General features: G+C 41.1%; 3 protein-coding genes and 1 long non-coding RNA gene across 6 annotated transcripts in view; 2 read left to right on the top strand and 2 right to left on the bottom strand.

The window, feature by feature from the left end:
• chd3 (chromodomain helicase DNA binding protein 3) overlaps positions 1-2,021 on the bottom strand; it is a 49,395-nt gene extending 47,374 nt beyond the window's left edge. For all 3 annotated transcript variants that reach the window (XM_088015485.1, XM_014997452.2, XM_088015484.1), the window contains exon 1: positions 1,490-2,021. In XM_088015485.1, coding sequence (XP_087871611.1) covers positions 1,490-1,661 — 172 coding nt within the window. In that variant the 5' untranslated portion in view covers positions 1,662-2,021. The remainder of the gene's footprint in view (positions 1-1,489) is intronic.
• LOC106924002 (uncharacterized) lies at positions 971-6,078 on the top strand. Its single transcript, XR_015766073.1, has 3 exons — positions 971-1,126; positions 3,245-3,320; positions 3,450-6,078. It is a non-coding gene; the product is annotated as an uncharacterized LOC106924002 (long non-coding RNA).
• A 711-nt stretch (positions 6,079-6,789) lies between these two features.
• naa38 (N-alpha-acetyltransferase 38, NatC auxiliary subunit) lies at positions 6,790-9,148 on the top strand. Its single transcript, XM_014997466.2, has 3 exons — positions 6,790-6,981; positions 7,852-8,026; positions 8,705-9,148. The coding sequence occupies exons 1-3, from the start codon at positions 6,952-6,954 to the stop codon at positions 8,827-8,829; spliced, it is 330 nt and encodes a 109-aa protein (XP_014852952.1). The 5' UTR covers positions 6,790-6,951; the 3' UTR covers positions 8,830-9,148.
• Positions 9,149-9,362: 214 nt separating this feature from the next.
• On the bottom strand, positions 9,363-17,619 carry dnajc3b (DnaJ (Hsp40) homolog, subfamily C, member 3b). Its single transcript, XM_014997458.2, has 12 exons — positions 17,162-17,619; positions 15,759-15,869; positions 15,447-15,571; positions 15,290-15,364; positions 14,416-14,559; positions 14,028-14,209; positions 13,792-13,911; positions 13,369-13,474; positions 13,149-13,269; positions 12,293-12,425; positions 12,015-12,163; positions 9,363-10,697 (listed from the first exon to the last, which is right to left on the bottom strand). Exons 1-12 carry the CDS (start codon positions 17,247-17,249, stop codon positions 10,549-10,551), a joined length of 1,503 nt encoding a protein of 500 aa, XP_014852944.1. The 5' UTR covers positions 17,250-17,619; the 3' UTR covers positions 9,363-10,548.
• Positions 17,620-17,660: the final 41 nt, after the last annotated feature.

Below are 17,660 nucleotides of genomic sequence, written 5' to 3'. Positions count from 1 at the left end.
TGATAAGCTAGGTCCGTCAGATTTTATTGTGTGCCCGCCTTTGTTGGTGCGCAGCAGCAACAACAGCTTCCCTCCACCTCCTCCTCACTCCGGAGCCTCCGTGATTCCCGCCTAGCCGTGCAGTAGTGCGGTCCGCCGACGAAACGCCGGGGGGCGGCCGCTGCACGCACGCAGGGCTCGGTGATTCAGAGAGGCCCACCAGTGCAATGAACTGGAACGACTCCTGCAATTCCCAATGGAGATGTGGGGGTAGCGGTGGTGGAGAAGAGGGGACCGAGACCACCGCTGTGGCCGCTGAGAGAGGTCGCCAGCGGGTTAAAGTCCTCGACACAAACACTCATTTATCCGTCTGGCACGGTTCCGCGGCGATAAAGACAAAGCAATGGAGGACTGCTCCGTTATGTTCATTCATGAAATTAGAACCATCCGAGCTTGCCAAAACGGCAACATTTGCTCTCTTTTTTAACATCCAATAACGTGTTAATACAAATAATATGCTCATTTTCATACGGAGTTTAACAGTTAGCTCACCTTAATTAATTATTTAAAGCAAATATGTATCTTTGTTCCCTTTACCGTTACAGGCTGGCCAGCCGACCGTTAGTTCACGTTCAGTGCAAAGTGCAAGTTCACTGCCAGGAGAAACTTCCAGAATAATCACGTTCAGCTAGTCAATCACAGAAGCTAAAGCCACACTGTCGTTCAATCTAACATCTAATAAAGTCGCCATTAAGTTGTGTTAAACAGAATTGGACAGGCATTTACAAGAAAGCCTCGTTTCGACCTGTATGTCAGAGGACGAGATGACACAAATACTGTGGGGCATAGTTTCTGCCTCGTTTGACTGCACTGCGAAACCAGCTCCTCGGGTATCAAATACATGTAGCCTCCGGCGGGGGAGTCCATGTTTGTTTTGTTTTTGAAGCAGCTTTTCTACACCTTCGGGGCGACCTTATTACCCTGCGGTTGCCCGGCGTCTTCATTTGCATGTGTCCCCCTGTCATGTCAGGGAGCTGCTGTCACAGCAAAGAGGTGGGGGGGGGGGGGTTTAACTGCAACTTTCTGGAGGATGGCTCTGCGGGCTCGCTGTGGCGAGTTTGGCTAAACTTTGCAGAGAGGTGAAGAGGTGAGAAGGAGGAAGTGGAGGGAGCGAACCGGGGGTTTGTCATCCCTTCTACTTTATATTTAGCTGCAAACATGGCACCCAATTCACATTTAGGTTCTGCAAACTATTTCGTGTTGCGTTTTTTGTGTGCGCGCGCACCCGAGATACTCTACTGTACAGTCCAGGACATGGATAGAGATAGCTCAGATAGCAAGGCTACTTCTGTAATTAAATTAAAAAAAACAACAATCTTCAGCCATTAAAGTGAGTTTTATTATTTCGTGTGATGTTTTTCGCGCGTTCCCGACCGCGACCTGTCTGCCTGTTTTTTTCCTCCCTTTCTTCTTCTTCTTCTTTTTCTTTTTAGCAGCTAGTCTATCGTACCTGGCGCGGCTGGTGGTGTTGCAGTTTCCCGAGGCGCCGCCGGCGAGTTTATGTCGCTTGCGTTCTCGTCCAGCTCTCCGTCGTCCTCGTCGTCTTCTTCATCAAAATCTCCTCCCTCGGAATTAACCACCATGCCCTCGTCTTCCTCGCAGGAGCGGAGAGGAGAGGACATTATTATATTCCTGCTGTCATTGGCGGCTCCGTCCTTGTGTTCAGTGTTAAAAAAAAAAATAAAACACAAAACAACGAAGCTGTAATTCTTGCAGCGGATGGAGTGTTATATATTTAATATTCAAATCGGCACGGGAGAAAAGTAGGGGGGCGTTTTGGAATATTTTACACTAAGGCAGAGCAACAAAGATGGCCGCCCTCTTATATTTATTTTTTAACAACCCCCCCAATAAGAAAAAAATCCCCTTACATAAAAAATGGCTGACTATATTATTTCAGAACGCACCCCCTCCCTTTTTCTCTGTCTCTCTCTCTCCGTCTCTCTCCCTGTGCGCGCCCCCCTCCCTCGTTAAAAACGTACACATTGTTACAAGGAAAAAAGGGGTGTGTGAGTGCATGTAAGTTACATTGTTACTTGTTTGTTTCTTCTCGGTCTGCCCCCCCCCCTCCAATTTTTCTCCCTCTCTTTCTCTCTCCCAAGTCCGGATCAGTCACGAATCCGGATCTGTCAGTGTCACTGCCAAGATCACACACACTGTCTGCAATGCAGAGCCCGACACAAATATATCAAGTATATTCTCCTGAGCCCCCCTACCACCGCTGGATATAATAAAATATATTTTGGAGCAGCGGTGTTTGTGCGTGTGCGCGCTCACGAGTCTGTGAGTGAGTGCTGGGGAGGGATCCAGAGCTAGAGAGAGAGAGAGAGAGAGAAAGGGGGGCGGGAGAGAGAGAGGGGGGGATGAGGGGGACGGGGGGGTTGGGAAAAAAAATCTGCCGCAGCCATGCCCAGCCTTACATCAGATTGTATTGCTTAAAAATTAACTACTTGTGGTGGGGATTGAAGTGTTTTGGTGAAATGCAAAACTATGTTTCCACTCCGACACACGGCCGCAGTGAGCGTGGCAGAGCGCTAAAACGTGAGAGTGGACGTCGTGCAGAGGTTTGAAACAGGCGCAGAGATGGTTTCTGAGCTGTAAATCTGAGCGCTCATTAGCAGCGGGATGTGTCAGCTGGATGGCAGTAAGGCCATGGGAATCCCTCCCCAGACAGCCCCCCTCAGTGGCGGCGACTGCTGCTGCCGCCGCTCAGGGCACTTTCTTTTTTTTTCTTTTGTTTTTTGTACTAAATTGTTATTTTTGACCGCCTTTGTGCACTCAAGTACAGTCAGCATGAAAAAAAAACATATTTGGATGTTAAAAGTCTCTTTAACCTCTTCAAGTTACATGAAGCGTGAAGCATTGGGTTTTACTGAGATTTTATGAGACCAACACAAAGAAGGGAATTACATGGAAAATTTCTTACAAAAAAAAATGCTTACAAAGAAATATCTGAAAAGTGTGGTGTACATTTAAATAGGGTTAGTACACCCCTTGTAAATGATGATCTCCTGCTAAAAACACAAAGATGAGAATTTAAAACTATGAGGCTTTTTCTGTTTTTTTAAAGAAAAAAAAGTAGAAGAAAAAACCTGAGAAACAATAACTGAGTGTCTTCAGTCAGAGGCTTCTTAAAATTTGTTGTAATACAGGCGGCTACAGGAGATCTTTCCTGAATTTGAACTAATTATGTGTTTGTTTCCAGGTGAATGTTTGGGCCAGACCTCATCACATCGTTCCATAACACATGACAAAAATCACAGCAGTGGGACGCCTCAAAGGTCACCTTAGGGTCACGCAATTTACATTTCATAAAAATAAAAGAAGCCAGTTCATTTAAACAAGTAAAACAACGCCGAGGCGGTGACCCCATCTATGACCTTTTTCGCATCCTTCACTCCTCTTCCCAGGTCAGCTGCTGAGGCGCCGACACCCAGAAGACAACCCGCTGATCACTTCCGCCTCGTCTGCTGCAACAGGTGCCTGAGCCGCTCCGGCTCGGCTCGGCTCCTGCGAATGAGAGAGGAGGAATTTTTCAGTGCCCCGATCCAAACCCAACATCTGCCAAGGCGGCGAGAGACGGTGCACGGCGAGAGACACTGGGTAGAGCGGAGTATGTGCGACGAGGAAGATTGTGTGTCTGGAGCCCACCCTCACCCCCTCCCCGCTGCCTCACACTCTGAGGCCCTGGCCACCGAGGTGTCAGCGGGTGCCAGACTGAAAGGCTGGCGAGACGACCTCACTTACTGTGCAGCTTGTACGCCCTCAACCCACATTATCTGCAGTCATAACTGTGCGTGTGTCTCACTGTGTGACTGCAAGATGAAAAGGGGAGGTGAAGCCAGCCAGGAAGCCCCCCCCCCCCGTCCACCCTACCCCCTTCCCAGACAGAATTTGGACTGCTGTGCCGAGATTACCCAGTAGCCTCCCTCCTCCTCCTCCTTCCCCAAAGCCTCCCGTGTCCGTTTGGCAGGAAGACGTGTCAGGGATAAGAGAGAGAAAGTGCCTCCCCTGGGTGCTGTGCTCCAGCTAACCCAGATTTTATGCAGTGTGACACAGAGGAAGACACCAGCTCCTGTGCCGCGCTCAGAGCTGGCTGTCTGAACCCGGGCGGCCCCGCGAGCTGAAACAGCTTAAATAACAGCCAAGGCAGAGCAAGTCAGAGCAGGAGCTCAGAGAAGAGTCCATTACTACCTGAATTCGTTTCGGGTGAGGCAAGTCCCACTCTCAACGAAGGTTTACGTAAAAAGGAGTTCTTCCAAATTATAGCCAGTTTGTTAGTTTTGGTTGTGATTTTTTTTTCTTGTCAAGTCTTTAAAGAGATTTAGAAGAGGTTAAATCTGTGCTTTACTTGATTTATAGATTTTGCTTTTGGTGTGTTTCCATTCTCATTTCTACAATAGACAGGGGACAGTATCGGCGTGATAATTATAACGGAAACTATTACATTTTTAGATAATTTTTTCTTATTTTCTTTAAAGAACTTTCATAGCTTCCCTTAGTATTTGGTAATATTAAACAGTAGGACTTGGCTTGATGATTTTAGGTGTTCAAATTTAGGCCCATTCCTGCTGTCAGAACCGTTGTAAGTGGGTCAGGTTTGTGGGCCGCCTCGCTCGTGCACCTTCTCAGCTCTGCACACAAATTTTCCAAATTTCTGAAATCAGGGCTTTATGAACTGTAGTGTTCTTAAGCTACTTTGGAATTATTTGGCTTTCAATTCAAAAGACCCGTTTGTGCCCAGGCTTTAACTTCCAAGTTAACATCTCGAAATGCTGCTGCCATATTTCCATGCGATGCTTGTTACCCATCATGCCATCTGCTTTGTGCACCAGCAAAAATAGATATCAGCAGCAAAACTCCCCATACAATGACGCTGCCACGCCTTCACAGTCGACACATTTCACTTTCAGTGTCATTAGAAAAATTGACAACTCTCCATATATTAAGGTATTTGTACTTGAGTCCATTTGTAAACTGTGTGTTGTTGTTTTTTAATTATATTTATGTTGCTTTTGGAATAATGGATTCTTCCTCTCTGCTTGGCCTTTTAGCCCATGCAGTTACATGACTCATTTCCTTGTGGATAATAATACTTTCACTCAGTATTTTTACAAGATATCTTCCTTTTATTCTGGGGTTGATGCATTTCATGTTAAAACATGTTTATAAATCCATGACGCACAACCTGATGGCTGGAAATTCCCCTCCTGTTTTTACATATATTTGTACCAGAGTAACATGGCACCTTCAGACATCTAGAACTGGTAGGCAATGACCAACCAGACTTGATAAGGACCATAATTCTCTTCCTGATGTCTGTTGATTTTTTTTTGTATCAAAAGCTGATTAGAATTCACAAAATGTTCTTCTTTTGAACTCAAATGGTGTGAATTATTCCATCAGAAGCTTACAATGTCACGAGATCATCACTGGCAAACAGTAATTGTAGTGTATGTAAATTTTTAAATTTAAACAGAGTAGTAAAATATTCTGATTTTTCCCCCCTATAATTCTGGCATTTGGTAAATAAAAATAATTCTGTCACTCTTTACTAACCTGATTTGATTACATGTCAGACTTTGACAATATTAACAAAAAAAGACTTCAAAACAAACTAATATTTGTTGTGTTTGTCAAAAATGATTTTTGCTTTTTATGTTGTTTCTTTCATATAACTGAGGTTAAATAGCATTTTTCGGGAAGAAAGCAATGTTTATGGATTGAAATGGCTTTAAACTTAAGGAATATTTTTTCAAAACAGAATAAATAATAATCTGATTGTCATCATAACTCATTTCAGCAACACTATAATATTTAAACAAAACACTCCTCTACTTGTTGTCAGCTTTTGTGTGCAAACAGTGCAGAATCAAGCAGTGAGGACTTCTAGACTTAGTGGTCTAACTTTAACAAAAGTTATTTATTTGTAATATTTGTCAGAGTTTTATTTGTACATTTACAGTGTTTTTTTGTTGTTGTTGTTTTAGCCTGTGTTTGTTATGATGTAAAGCACTTTAAAATCCCTTGTTGCTAAAATTTGATTTGATTTGATTTAGCCTAGTACTCTGAAGAAAAAAAAATGTCGGGGGTTTTAAAAACGAACTTGTCCATCTCCATTCTGACTCAGTTGGACGTTTCAATATGGGTCCAGAGCGCTGTTAACTTGTGTTAGTGGCATTAGTACGCCCCCTAGAGGAACCTCTTAAAAAGGGATATTTATCACCGTTTTATTTTTGTAAAGAAATCTAAGAGATTTGCTTTAATAAATCAATAGCCCTGATTTCTAAATACATACAAAAAAAAATCTAATTAATTTGTATATTCATTAATAAGTTTTATTCTTAATTATAAATTCAAACAATAATCTTCCTGTACTGGTATGGACTCACCATGTGGAAAAAACATGAAAATTACTAAATACTAACCAAATATATTTTTAATTAAAACAAGAATTGAACTTTAGTATCAACCTTTTTGAATTATGTATGTATACAATTATTATTAAGAAACGACAGTAAATGACTTCCTCATTTGAGCCCTCTTGTTTTCCCTGTCTGAATGACAGTGATGGTTTTATTTGACTTCCCTGTGAGTAAATCCAAAAGAAAATCCATGTTATTGTTTCAGCTGGCAGCTCTCCTGACAAAGCTTTATTTCCTGTCAACCAGCCAGGTGTGACGATGAGCCCCGTTTTTTAGAGCGGAGGTATTTGCTTTAAGAGTCTGGAAAAGTGTGGAATTGTTTTTGAAGATTTTATTGCCTGCCACACGGTCATAAAAACCGAACTTGTAAACTTTAATCTGAAAAACCTTTTTTTTTTTAAATACTAAGCGCTGCTACGATTTCCGGTTCCGCTTGTCCGCCCCCAGAGTTGCTCCCTAAGCAACAGCAGAAGGAAAATTGGACACAATGATTGAGGAAAATGGTCCTTCGGCACATGTATGTACAGCTGTAATATTTTCTTTAATATTCAACAGTTATTTTGTCTGATGCCAGTATGACAAATGGTAGAATAAAGCTTTTATATTAAATAAATGTAGCTTTATGAAGGCTTGAGGTGAAGCTAAACGTTAGCTTGTGGCTAACAGGTTAGCTTTTGTGTTCTCAGTTATATTTTTCTATGTTTAGATTTATTTAAACTGTCCAGCAGCAAAATACACCAAGTTCTATATGTCATAATGATTCCTGTAAAGTATTTCTGATTGTGAGCTGTTCCTGCTGAATGTAAACACTGAAGAGATCTGATTTGTTTTTGTTAATTATTAGATTAATGCCCTTTTCTGAAACTGTGATGGAAGAAGTATATTTTGTACACCATAAATGAGACATATAAGCCTTACTTACGATAAAACTACTATGTGTGTCTTCACAGCAGGTAGCAAAGTCATTAGAAACTCGTATTATGAGATTCTGCCTGAATCATTCGATGCTATCTACTAGTTATGAATACGGCAAAAAAAAAGACACTAATGCATAATTATGACATACTATCATGTTTCTAATTTACTACTTTATTGTGAGACACAGGGTTGTAATTATGGGAAGCTTTGTCAGTGGTGCAAGTTAGTATCCCACAATTATTAGATATTTAAGTTGAAAATACACAATACTAGCTTTTCTTTATGATTGTGAGATACTATCATTATAGTATAGTGTCTTGTAATAATGGGATAGCATAATTTATTTTTGATTTATTGTTACAAGATATGTCATAGTTATGATATACAAATTATTTGTGTTTTAATCACAGTAGGGGGAAATGATTTCACACAGAATCATCTGAATCAGTTTTTCCTTTGTCTCCTCCAGGAGCAACGTGAAGTGTCCTCCTCTTCCCAGGCCAGACAGAAACTTGAGGGGCTCCTAAACAAGAACATGAGGATCCGCATGACAGACGGACGGACACTGGTGGGTCTCTTTCTCTGCACAGATCGGGACTGCAATGTGATCCTGGGCTCGGCTCAGGAGTTCCTCAAATCCTCAGGTAGGAAAGGAGAAGGAGGGAAACACTGAATTATTATTTATTTATTTATGTCTCCTTTCTTTTTATTTTATATATATATTTTGTTTTGGTAAGGTGTCTTAAATGATTCACTTAACTGGATTGGTTCTAAACATTAATTATTAAGGTGAACTTGATCAAATTCTACCAAAAAATAATGAGAAATGGCAGAAATTAAATTTCTTGCTGAAATTCTATTGTTTTCTGTGAAGTTAATCTTTAACTTATACAATTTGCTTTGGGATTTTGAGGTTTTCCTGCTTCAAACTTAAACTTCTAGATATGGACCACAAATTTACATGAATAGTAGCTCTTAAAAGTGTATGTAAATACTTTAAAAAAAATGTCTGCTCTTTTTTTTTTGGTGGGAGAACACGACTGAATGCTGCACAGTATAAAAGACAAAATAACTATGAAGGCTGATTATGCCATAAAAAAACCCTAAAACAGCTGCCTTATTAATATTTTATGTCATCATCTCCTATTTCTACATTTTCAAGCAAACTCATTAATATGGGATGAGGAAATATGATGTTGAAAATTAAACATTAGTTTTAACTTCTCCTCAGTCAAGCTTGGCAAACCACACACCTGATCGTAGCCGTTTTTCCTGCTTTGATGGAACTGAGTCCTGGTTTTATGTGGGTTTTCTGCTCTCAGACACTTTCTCCCAGGGTGAACCCAGAGTCCTGGGCCTGGCCATGATCCCCGGTCACCATGTGGTATCCATCGAGGTGGAGGCCGACAGCCTGGAGGACGCAGATGGGTTTGGAGCCAACCACTGACGAAGAGCTGTCCATTTCTTTTTTTTGTTTGTTTTTTTACTCGACATTCATGTGACTGTTTTCCTGTCGAGGCCTGTGTCTGGAAAAGATCGAACAGTTCTTGGAGGAGTTTTAACTGTTTTTGCAGCTGAAACGGAACCTCCGGGCCGGCGCTCTGGATTTATCCATTTCCCTGAGAATGAACGAAACCCGTTAGCAGCGAGCGGGCTGAATGCGTTTCCGACATGTTTCGTGGAAATATGTGGGATTCAAGTTTATGTATGTTGTTAGTGTTTTTAAAATAAATTGATCTGTTAGATCTTTTGTTTCTGATCCTAAATGCTGCAGTTTGTAAAACACAAAAAATTTAGAAACTGCAGAAAATGACAAAAAAAAAAAAAAGAAATTGCATATAAAGCTCAAACTTTTGCTGTATAAGTCAAAAATTCCTCTAAAATTGAGTTTATCTGCAAACCACTGCTAGAGCAGAAATTATTTGCCACAGAGATCTAAATTCTACCCAAAAGCAGGAGGAATAATGACTTGGGTCTGGATGGTTTTCATCCTTTAATACATGTCAGCATGTCCACCGAGTCAATTTGGCAGCAGGAAGAAAAAGTTACGCCACAACCAGAAACCCTAAAAATAAAACAGAACCTTCTCATCTTTAAATACAAAGAGCTCCGTCACATTTTGGTTCACAAAATAAGCAGTTACAGTCACTCTGTCTTCAAGATGTCAGTAAGAAAATAACTTAAGTTTGTGCAAAAGAAAAACAAAAAAAAAAAAGGCAAAACTACTAAGTACGTCTTTCGTGGCTGTAACACCAGAGCCTTACATACAAACAAATCCTGCAGCAATTTAGTTATGTGTTTTAGATAAATATTATCCAAATATTCTGGTTAAGATATTGAAATTCAAGCTTCAGCTGAGCAGTTGCTATTAATAAATGAGGCTCTCAGTCACTGAAGATGGATTCTCTATGAAAGGCTTTAAAAAAAAAAAACAGCAACATTCCAGGAGAGGAGAGGCTGTGGAGTGTTTTCCCCCCCCAAACAGAGTGTAAAATCTCAAAAAAAAAAAAAAAGAAAGGCAAAGAGAAATACCAGATTCTGTCAGCTACTGCTTCCATTCATTATTTTTGCTGCTGTATATATATATATACACACATAATTTTTCACTAAATAACCTTTAGAAACCGATTTCAGTTTAAATCAAAAACACACTGGTAGAAGATCCACAGGATTTCAGTGCGTTTCACCATTAATCCAAGAGCTCAACGAAAAGCTGTTGGTTTCAGAAACTAGAAAAAAAACGTCTCGATTCTCAGGTGTGGAGATGCTTCTGCAGTCAAGATCACTGGCTGGAGTTAGTAAAGCTGGGATTCCTTTGAAGAATACTGCGAGCGAGAATAAAAAGCGGCACGTTGACGTTCATCCTCCGCCACCACACGGTTCAAAGGTTGGCACAAAGAAAGAGAGAGAGGAGCAGAAACATCCACAGCTTTCATCCAGCACCTTTCAGTTTCTTAAAAAAAAAAAAAAAAAGATTTGAGTTCTTTTTTTTTTTAAAAAAAAAAAAGAAGAAAAAGCCTTCACTTTCTTCAACCACAGTTAAGTTCTCTTGTGGTTCCTTTTCTGAAAAAAACATGTTTATGTCTCTGAATAAACAGCGTCCAGGCTGATGCACAAATCCAGTGGAAGATCCGACACACGTCTGTCTAGAGTCCAGTCCTGCTCTCTAGTTGTACTCAAACTTGAAGTGGAAGTTGCCGCCGGACTCAAAGGGGTTGAAGTGGAACGGCCAGGCCCTCTGTCCGCCGCCACCGCCGCCCTGCTGGGTCTCTGGGTCCAGCGGATCCTCGCCTTCGTCGAACTTCTGCCTCATTTCTGGAAAGACGTCAGAATGAAGTTAGGAGTGGAAGAAGTTAGAAGTAACTCCAAGAAACAAAGAAAAATCAACTAGACTTTTTATTTTTTCCCCTTACAAATGATCTAAAAAGTGTGGCATGTGCTATAAACACTTCAACATATGGCTGGGAGATGAATCAATTTTATCGATTAATGAAATTTTTGACTTTTTTGGATCATTTTGCTGTCTCCCCCAATGCTGTGATTGGATTTCCATAGTTCAAGAGTGATGTCAGCAGGTCAAAGGTCAGCCATCTTGTTTGATAAGTGTGTGGTACAGCTTTGTTTATTTAGCCTCTGAGTTCAGGTCAACTTTAAGGGTCAAGATTTTTTTTTTTTTTTGCGGAAATAGTCGATGTTGCAGGGATACAGTTGAAATAAAATGAAAATAAAGTTTTAATATTGCCAGATTAAAGTCGTACAATTAGGAGAATTAAGTTTTAATTTCACGAGAACTCCAACACAAAAAATTTAAATAAAAAAAAAAGAATTATTCAAGCTTTTTTCCTCACTAAATAACATTTATTTTAAGACCTTTCTTCTGGTAAAACTGCACCTTCACTCAAATAATGCTAAGACTATATTCTTATCATTAAACAAAACTTCTTGTCGTTTGGCCCTAACGTGCCGTTGTAAAAATCACAGAAGGGATGACTGAAATAAAAGCAACTTATTAAAAATGTTTTCCGTCAATTGTAATTTCAGCTATAAAAGAAGAAAGACTTAAAAAAAAAGAAAAAAAATCTATTAAAATCAGAAATGGGGAATCTGAGAATTTATTCTTAAGCCGTACTGCCCAGCCCGACCTCAGGTTGACTCTTGTTTTCTTTTGTCTACTATATTTGCATATGTGGAGATCAACGTTTTTGCCTGTTTGTCTTTGCAAAACAGCTGAAGTGCAGTGAGAGTTGACGAAGAGGATCTGTGATCGTTTCAAAATCTCTCAAATGGGCCTGAGGCCGTTAAGTCACCAGTTTCATCTCAGTATAAATCCAGCTGCTCTCTGAAGGCCTCAGAGGTTTGTTAGAGATCAGCTGGATTCATACCGACACTAAACCAGCAGGTAGAGATCCTCACTGTGGATTTCAGTCGTCTGCCTCCTTTGTGTTTTGTTGCTATGAAATTAACAACAAAATTAATTGTTGCCTCACAAAGCTGTGTACGGGTATTTACAGGAAACCGGATTAGCTCGATTGTTTCCGTTTTTCCCTCCCTATTACAAGCTGCTTCCTGCTCCTACCACACACACACACACACACACACATACGTGTTGTGCATGTAAAATCGGCTCCTGACCTGGGTCGGTAAGGACTTCTTTAGCCGAGGCGATGTCGATAAACTTCTTCTCCGCCTCTTTCTTGTCGGCTTCGGACTGGAAGTTGTCAGGGTGCCACTGCTGCGCCAACTTCCTGTACGCCTTGATGATCTCCTGCTTATTAGCGTTTCTGAGCACAGGAAGCACAGATGGTTTGTTTTTATTAAAAGAGCAGTACAGTCAATTTTTATTCCTAAAAAAAAAAAAAAAAAAAGAGCTGGATAAAACTGTGCAGAATGGATCCAGATGGAAGCATCACCTGCCAACTCCCAGGATCTTGTAGTAATCTCTTTTACGGGAGAGTTTGAGCAGCTTCTGCGCTCGATCGAGACCTTCTTTGATGGTGTTGCTGTCGCCGTCGAACTCCCTCGCCTCCTGGTAGTCCTCAACAGCTAAAATAATAATAATAATAATAATAAAAAGGATAAATCTGAAGTAAAAAAAAGTGGGTTTGATAAATAAAGCTATAGTTTTACACCAATAACAGAATCAGCAGAAATGATCCTGCGTGGATGAAGATGAATCGAAGATGAAGGAGACATTTGTGTTTATTTTTATTTGTGTGCGTTTATATCGTTGTTGTTTGATCGGATCTCTACCCGACTCTCGTAAGACCCCGTCATACAGCAGCGACGGCGCTCAGTCATCTAAATATTTTACCCAGTTACCGTGTTCGTCACAACTTTACGTCAGGGTCTCATTAATTTGGTGTTTTGCTGACACTTTTTTTTTCTGGGTAGGTTACTGAAACAAACCGTCAAGTTCAGTGAATTTCAAAAGCAAAATCAGGTCAGAGTTTCCATCCACTCCAGAAGCCTAATGGTAATTCAGTTAATCCGTTCTGGTTTTAATGTGTTTGGGATCACTGTTGAGTTGGAAAAGCAACATTTATCCAAACATTAGAGGGCTGTATGTATATATTTGAGCTTGTGTGAAACTCGTGCACTTAATTCCTGCTAGAAATTCACCGCCATCCTTTTGTTGAACATGAACATTTGCGCTAATGGCCGCCGTATGACTGGAACCGGATCCAGTTCCTCCGGCTTCTTTTAGTTGAACCAGTGGACCAAGTCAAATTAATGATCCCACTGCAGCAGTGGCGTCATCTTGTTTACCTTTCTCGTAGTCCTGGTTGAGGATGTAGGCCTCCGCTCGGTCTTTGAGGATGTTGGCGTTTCGAGGGTCCCTCTGGTGGGCCTCAGAGCAGACGTCTATGGCCTCGGTCGCTAGCTGGAGCTGCAACAGCAACAATAAATTGAGACAAAACCAAAGATGAAACTGGCCGTCTCTCAAGCTATTATAATCCTAAATTCGTAGAGGCGTTTTCTTTCTCACCTTCACAAGACAGAAGCAGATCCTCTCTTTTGCCAGGTTGGTGTAGAACTCGACGTTCGGCTCCGTCTTCATCACCGATTCAAATTTCTCAATCGCTTCTTGAAACCTGATTGTGGAGAAGACGGAGAACGTGAGCTGATGTCAGTTCAGTTGTTTCCTTATGAATAATATTGACTAATCAATATTATTCATTAGATTTTCTTCTTTTGGGAAATGGAAGAAGGAAAAACATGTTTTTCCCAAACTCAAAATCCACATATCCAGGTCTGGAAAACATTAAGAGCAAATTCCAGACTTTTAAAGAACGCGTGAAACCTGAAATCAGATCTCGGATGAAAATATCTAATAAAGTGTGGATCTTCAGCTTTTAAATATTCCATAAACGTTGCATAAATGTTTTAAAGGAATCATGAAGGCACCGACCTTTCCCCCTGGATCAGCTCCTCTGCAGAATCCAGCTGCTTGCTGAGCTTCTTCACCTGCTTGTAGTGGCTGAAACACTCCTTGTCGTCCTGGTCGAGCTTCAGACATTCCCTGATGTGGCTGGAGAGAAACAAAGCGACAGATGGGAGTGAAGGAATGGGAAGGCCAAACAAATTACCAGAGGCCACAGAAAAAGGAAGTGGCTCCGTTTCCGCGGCAGACGGCGCGGCGCTCACTTGAGGGAGTCGTGATGCTCTCCCAGGTTGTACAGCAGCCTGCTGAGCTTCAGGAAGGCTGCGCGGTTGTCGTTGCGCAGCCGGGCTGCGGGCGTGAGATCCTGGATGGCTTTCTGAGGATCCCCCATTCGCAAGTAACAATCTGCACGAAGCTCTCTCGACTCCGGATCCCAGGGAGAGATCTGAGACAGAAACGGACATCAGGAAATTTGACAAAAACAACAGGAATCCCAAAACTTAAAGGACTTCAAATCCTCGTTTTTTGTTTTTTCTTCAAATGATGAACATGTTTATGGGACTACTGCTGCCTGTAACTTTGTGGACTTCCTCTGCCGTGAATTGGCGCTAATATACAATAACGTTCGACAAATAATGCAGTCCATCGTACCTCTATGACCCTCTCCAAGGCGTTGATGGTGCCGCTGTAGTCGCCCTGGTGGTACGCAGTTTGGGCTTCTTCCTGGAAGACCTCCAGATCCCTCGCTTTCATCAGCTGCTCCTGAGCTTCTTTGTGGTCTCCAGAGCGCTGCAGCTGGGGGAAAAAAAAACAAACAAAAAAAACAATGGGACTCAGTTTTCCTTTCACAAAGGTATTTCCCACAGAGTACAAACATTAACTGAAAATATTAAATTTAACCTGGATATCATTAGCTTAGCTATGCGAGTTCCTGTTTTGCCAACATCTGAGAGAAGTGGGGAGGTAACGGGGAGGTAACAGGTGATTATTTTAGTGAATCAAATATTCTGATGATTAATTGGCATATATATATATATATATATATATATATATATATATATATATACACATTTTTAAAAAATGGTTTAAATTTCATCTGAGTGTGTTGTTTCAGCCAATGGGTGAGAGGAGTCTGTATACTCCAGTTAGCGATTAATCGATTAACCAAATTAGCTAATGATTATTTCAATAATCAATCACGATTAATCCGGTTAATCATTTCAGTCCTAGTGAGAACATTGTTCAAAGTCATTTGCAGAATCCACAACAGATTAAATGCGATTAAAATCGTAGAAAAGTATAAAAACGGCGCAACATTTTCGCTAATTCAAGGCACCAAATAAAGTGTATTTCTAGATTCTTGGTCAAAAGCATTAAAACCCTAAAACTGAAAGGTAAAAGTTTTTTTCCCCTAAAAATTTAATGTTTTTCCTAAAAGGTGGTTAAATAAAATAAATGTCTGGAAACTTTTCTTTTTTTTTACCTTTTAAAATGAACCAAATAGCAGCATAAATATTAAACATACCACCATTCTAAAGTCCTCCCTGGCCTCCTGAGTGTTGCCCTGCTTCAGCAGGATGTTTCCCCGCTGCAACCGGGCCTGAAGCAGAAGTGAGATGGTATGAGAACGAACAGCGTAACGGCATTTTAAAAAGCTTCGTTGAGGTCCTTTAATGACTTACTGGCAGGAAGTCGGGCTTCAGCTGGATGGCCCGGGTCAGATCGGGCAGAGCGGACTTGGATCTTCCCATGGCCAGGAACACAGCAGCTCTCTTATAGTAGGTCAGGTAGTTCTCAGAGTCTCCCTCTGGAAAACAGCAGGGGAACTAACTTACAGCAGGGTCAAGTGTGAGACTAGAAAGTCATGCTAGATTCAAACCACAAAAAAAAAAAAGTCTGTACGGGTAATTTTGTACCTCGTAAGTATTAGAAAACCAGGTCAAAACAGAGCAGAGGCAGGGACGAATGTGGGGAAAGTGTTAGGATAATCTTACCCACGGCTGAGTGGTAGTGGGACAAGGCTTCAGCGAGCTGACCGGCCGCCAGAAGTTTGCGACCCATCTCCAAGTGGTGCTCGATCTCAGCGTGAGTCGCGCCCAGGACGCCTGTAACACAAAACGGAGCTTAAAATCCCGCTTGGAACTACAGCCAATCAGATGAAGGCAGCTTGTGTTGTAGCTCAATATGTCGGTTTAGAGGATTTTCACCTGTTCTCACACTTCTCTGATGACTAAGTGACTGAGTGGCACCTGTTGGGCCAACACGGCTTCCAGTCCAAGTACAAATAACTTAACTGAAACGTTAAACTTTCCAGCAAAATAGATATTAAAAAATTGCCCAATATTTGCACATTTTAATACAAAAAAAAAATATCTATTGATCTAACTGCTTATATTTGAAAACAGAAACAAAACAAATATTGCTAAAATTATACAACCCCTCAATTCTTACAGTAAAAATAACTTGATTATTTTCACACACACTTAAAAAGAAGGATATTAACCTATTAGCCTATTACAAACGCCTATTAAATTTACAGATGGCACTTTTTTAGTTTCCAAACCATAACTTTTCAGTTTTTTTCATGAGCAGATTTATTTCAAATGTGCATTACTTGCAAGTTAGAAAAGAATGCAGTAGCCTTCTTTGCACCAGCTTACCGGCAGTGTGCAGCACTACACAATCTGGTTACTTACCACGAAGGCACTTTCTCTATTATCTCATCAAGGAAACAGTATGCTGGAAAATTAATGTGGTTTTCAAATTGTAACTTTTAAAGAAAAAAAAATCTTGGTATATTTTGATACCAGTGTGCCTATTGAACACCTTTATATAGTTTATTTTTATCCTACACAACTGCAAAAATATTTAGGAAATTTGTGAAAATATCTTTATCACGACAAACAGATTTTTTTTCTCAATTTAAATAAATAAATAATAATAATAATAATTATAAAAGATTCTGACTAATTCCAGCGGGGTTTTTTAAAATAATGAGCGACAGAATCAAAAGAAACACAGGTCTTGTTACACATCAGTCAGGTTTTCATTTCCTTGTGTTTTACAAACGTTTAGTTTCGTTTTAAGGCTATGTTGCGTTTGCGGCCGCTGGCCAAAGAGTCTCTATCAGAATGTGAGCTGTTAAAGTTTCATCTAATGAAATAAAATATAACTGTCAGGTGGTAAATTATTTTTAAAAGCTACTAGACCCTGGGAGGTGTCTTCCAGCGACAGGACAAAACGTCCCTCTGTGGAAGAGACGTAAACTTTGGAGACTTGACTTTGTCATGTGCCAATAAGACTGTAACCTGCATAAATCTGCTGTGTTTGTATTTGTCAATGTGTTTTTTTTAATTATTAGTAATCCACCTGTTTGTAGCTCTAATAGCGGTCTTACCGTCCAGCTGGATGTCCAAGAGGACACAGAGCAGAGACAGGGAGCATAGCAGCCCGCTGGCCCCTCCTGTCCGCCAACACCACTCCATGTCTGGGTCTGCTCACACCGGGACACCGGAACAGACGGACTTCACGGCTCAGCTTGGGCTCAAGCTGCTCCTCTGGTTCATTGAGAACGACTGAACCCGTTCTGACAGACCGAGGAACTGCTCCTAAGGTGTATTTACGGTCCCGTCCCCACAGTCCTCCGGGCGGAACAGAGGAGAGCCACTGAAAGGTTCCTGAGCCGAAACAGATGTTTGACAGCAGCTCCAACCGACGACCACAAGACTTTACTTACAAGTAAACAAGCTTCTTCTAACCAGAGGACGGTGGAATCAAACCACTGACACTCTGTGTAATTTGTAAGCGATACCTTTCAGTCTGCTCTCGGCTTCGCTTTCCCTTTCTGGCCCACATTATTCTGATTGGTCCACATGGCTTCCATCCGGGTTCGTCTG

This window comes from Poecilia mexicana, unplaced genomic scaffold (assembly GCF_051168715.1).
Source record: "Poecilia mexicana isolate PSO_F unplaced genomic scaffold, ASM5116871v1 scaffold_18, whole genome shotgun sequence".
NCBI classification, from domain to species: Eukaryota; Metazoa; Chordata; class Actinopteri; order Cyprinodontiformes; family Poeciliidae; genus Poecilia; species Poecilia mexicana.
This window is presented reverse-complemented; position numbering and strand designations above follow the sequence as displayed.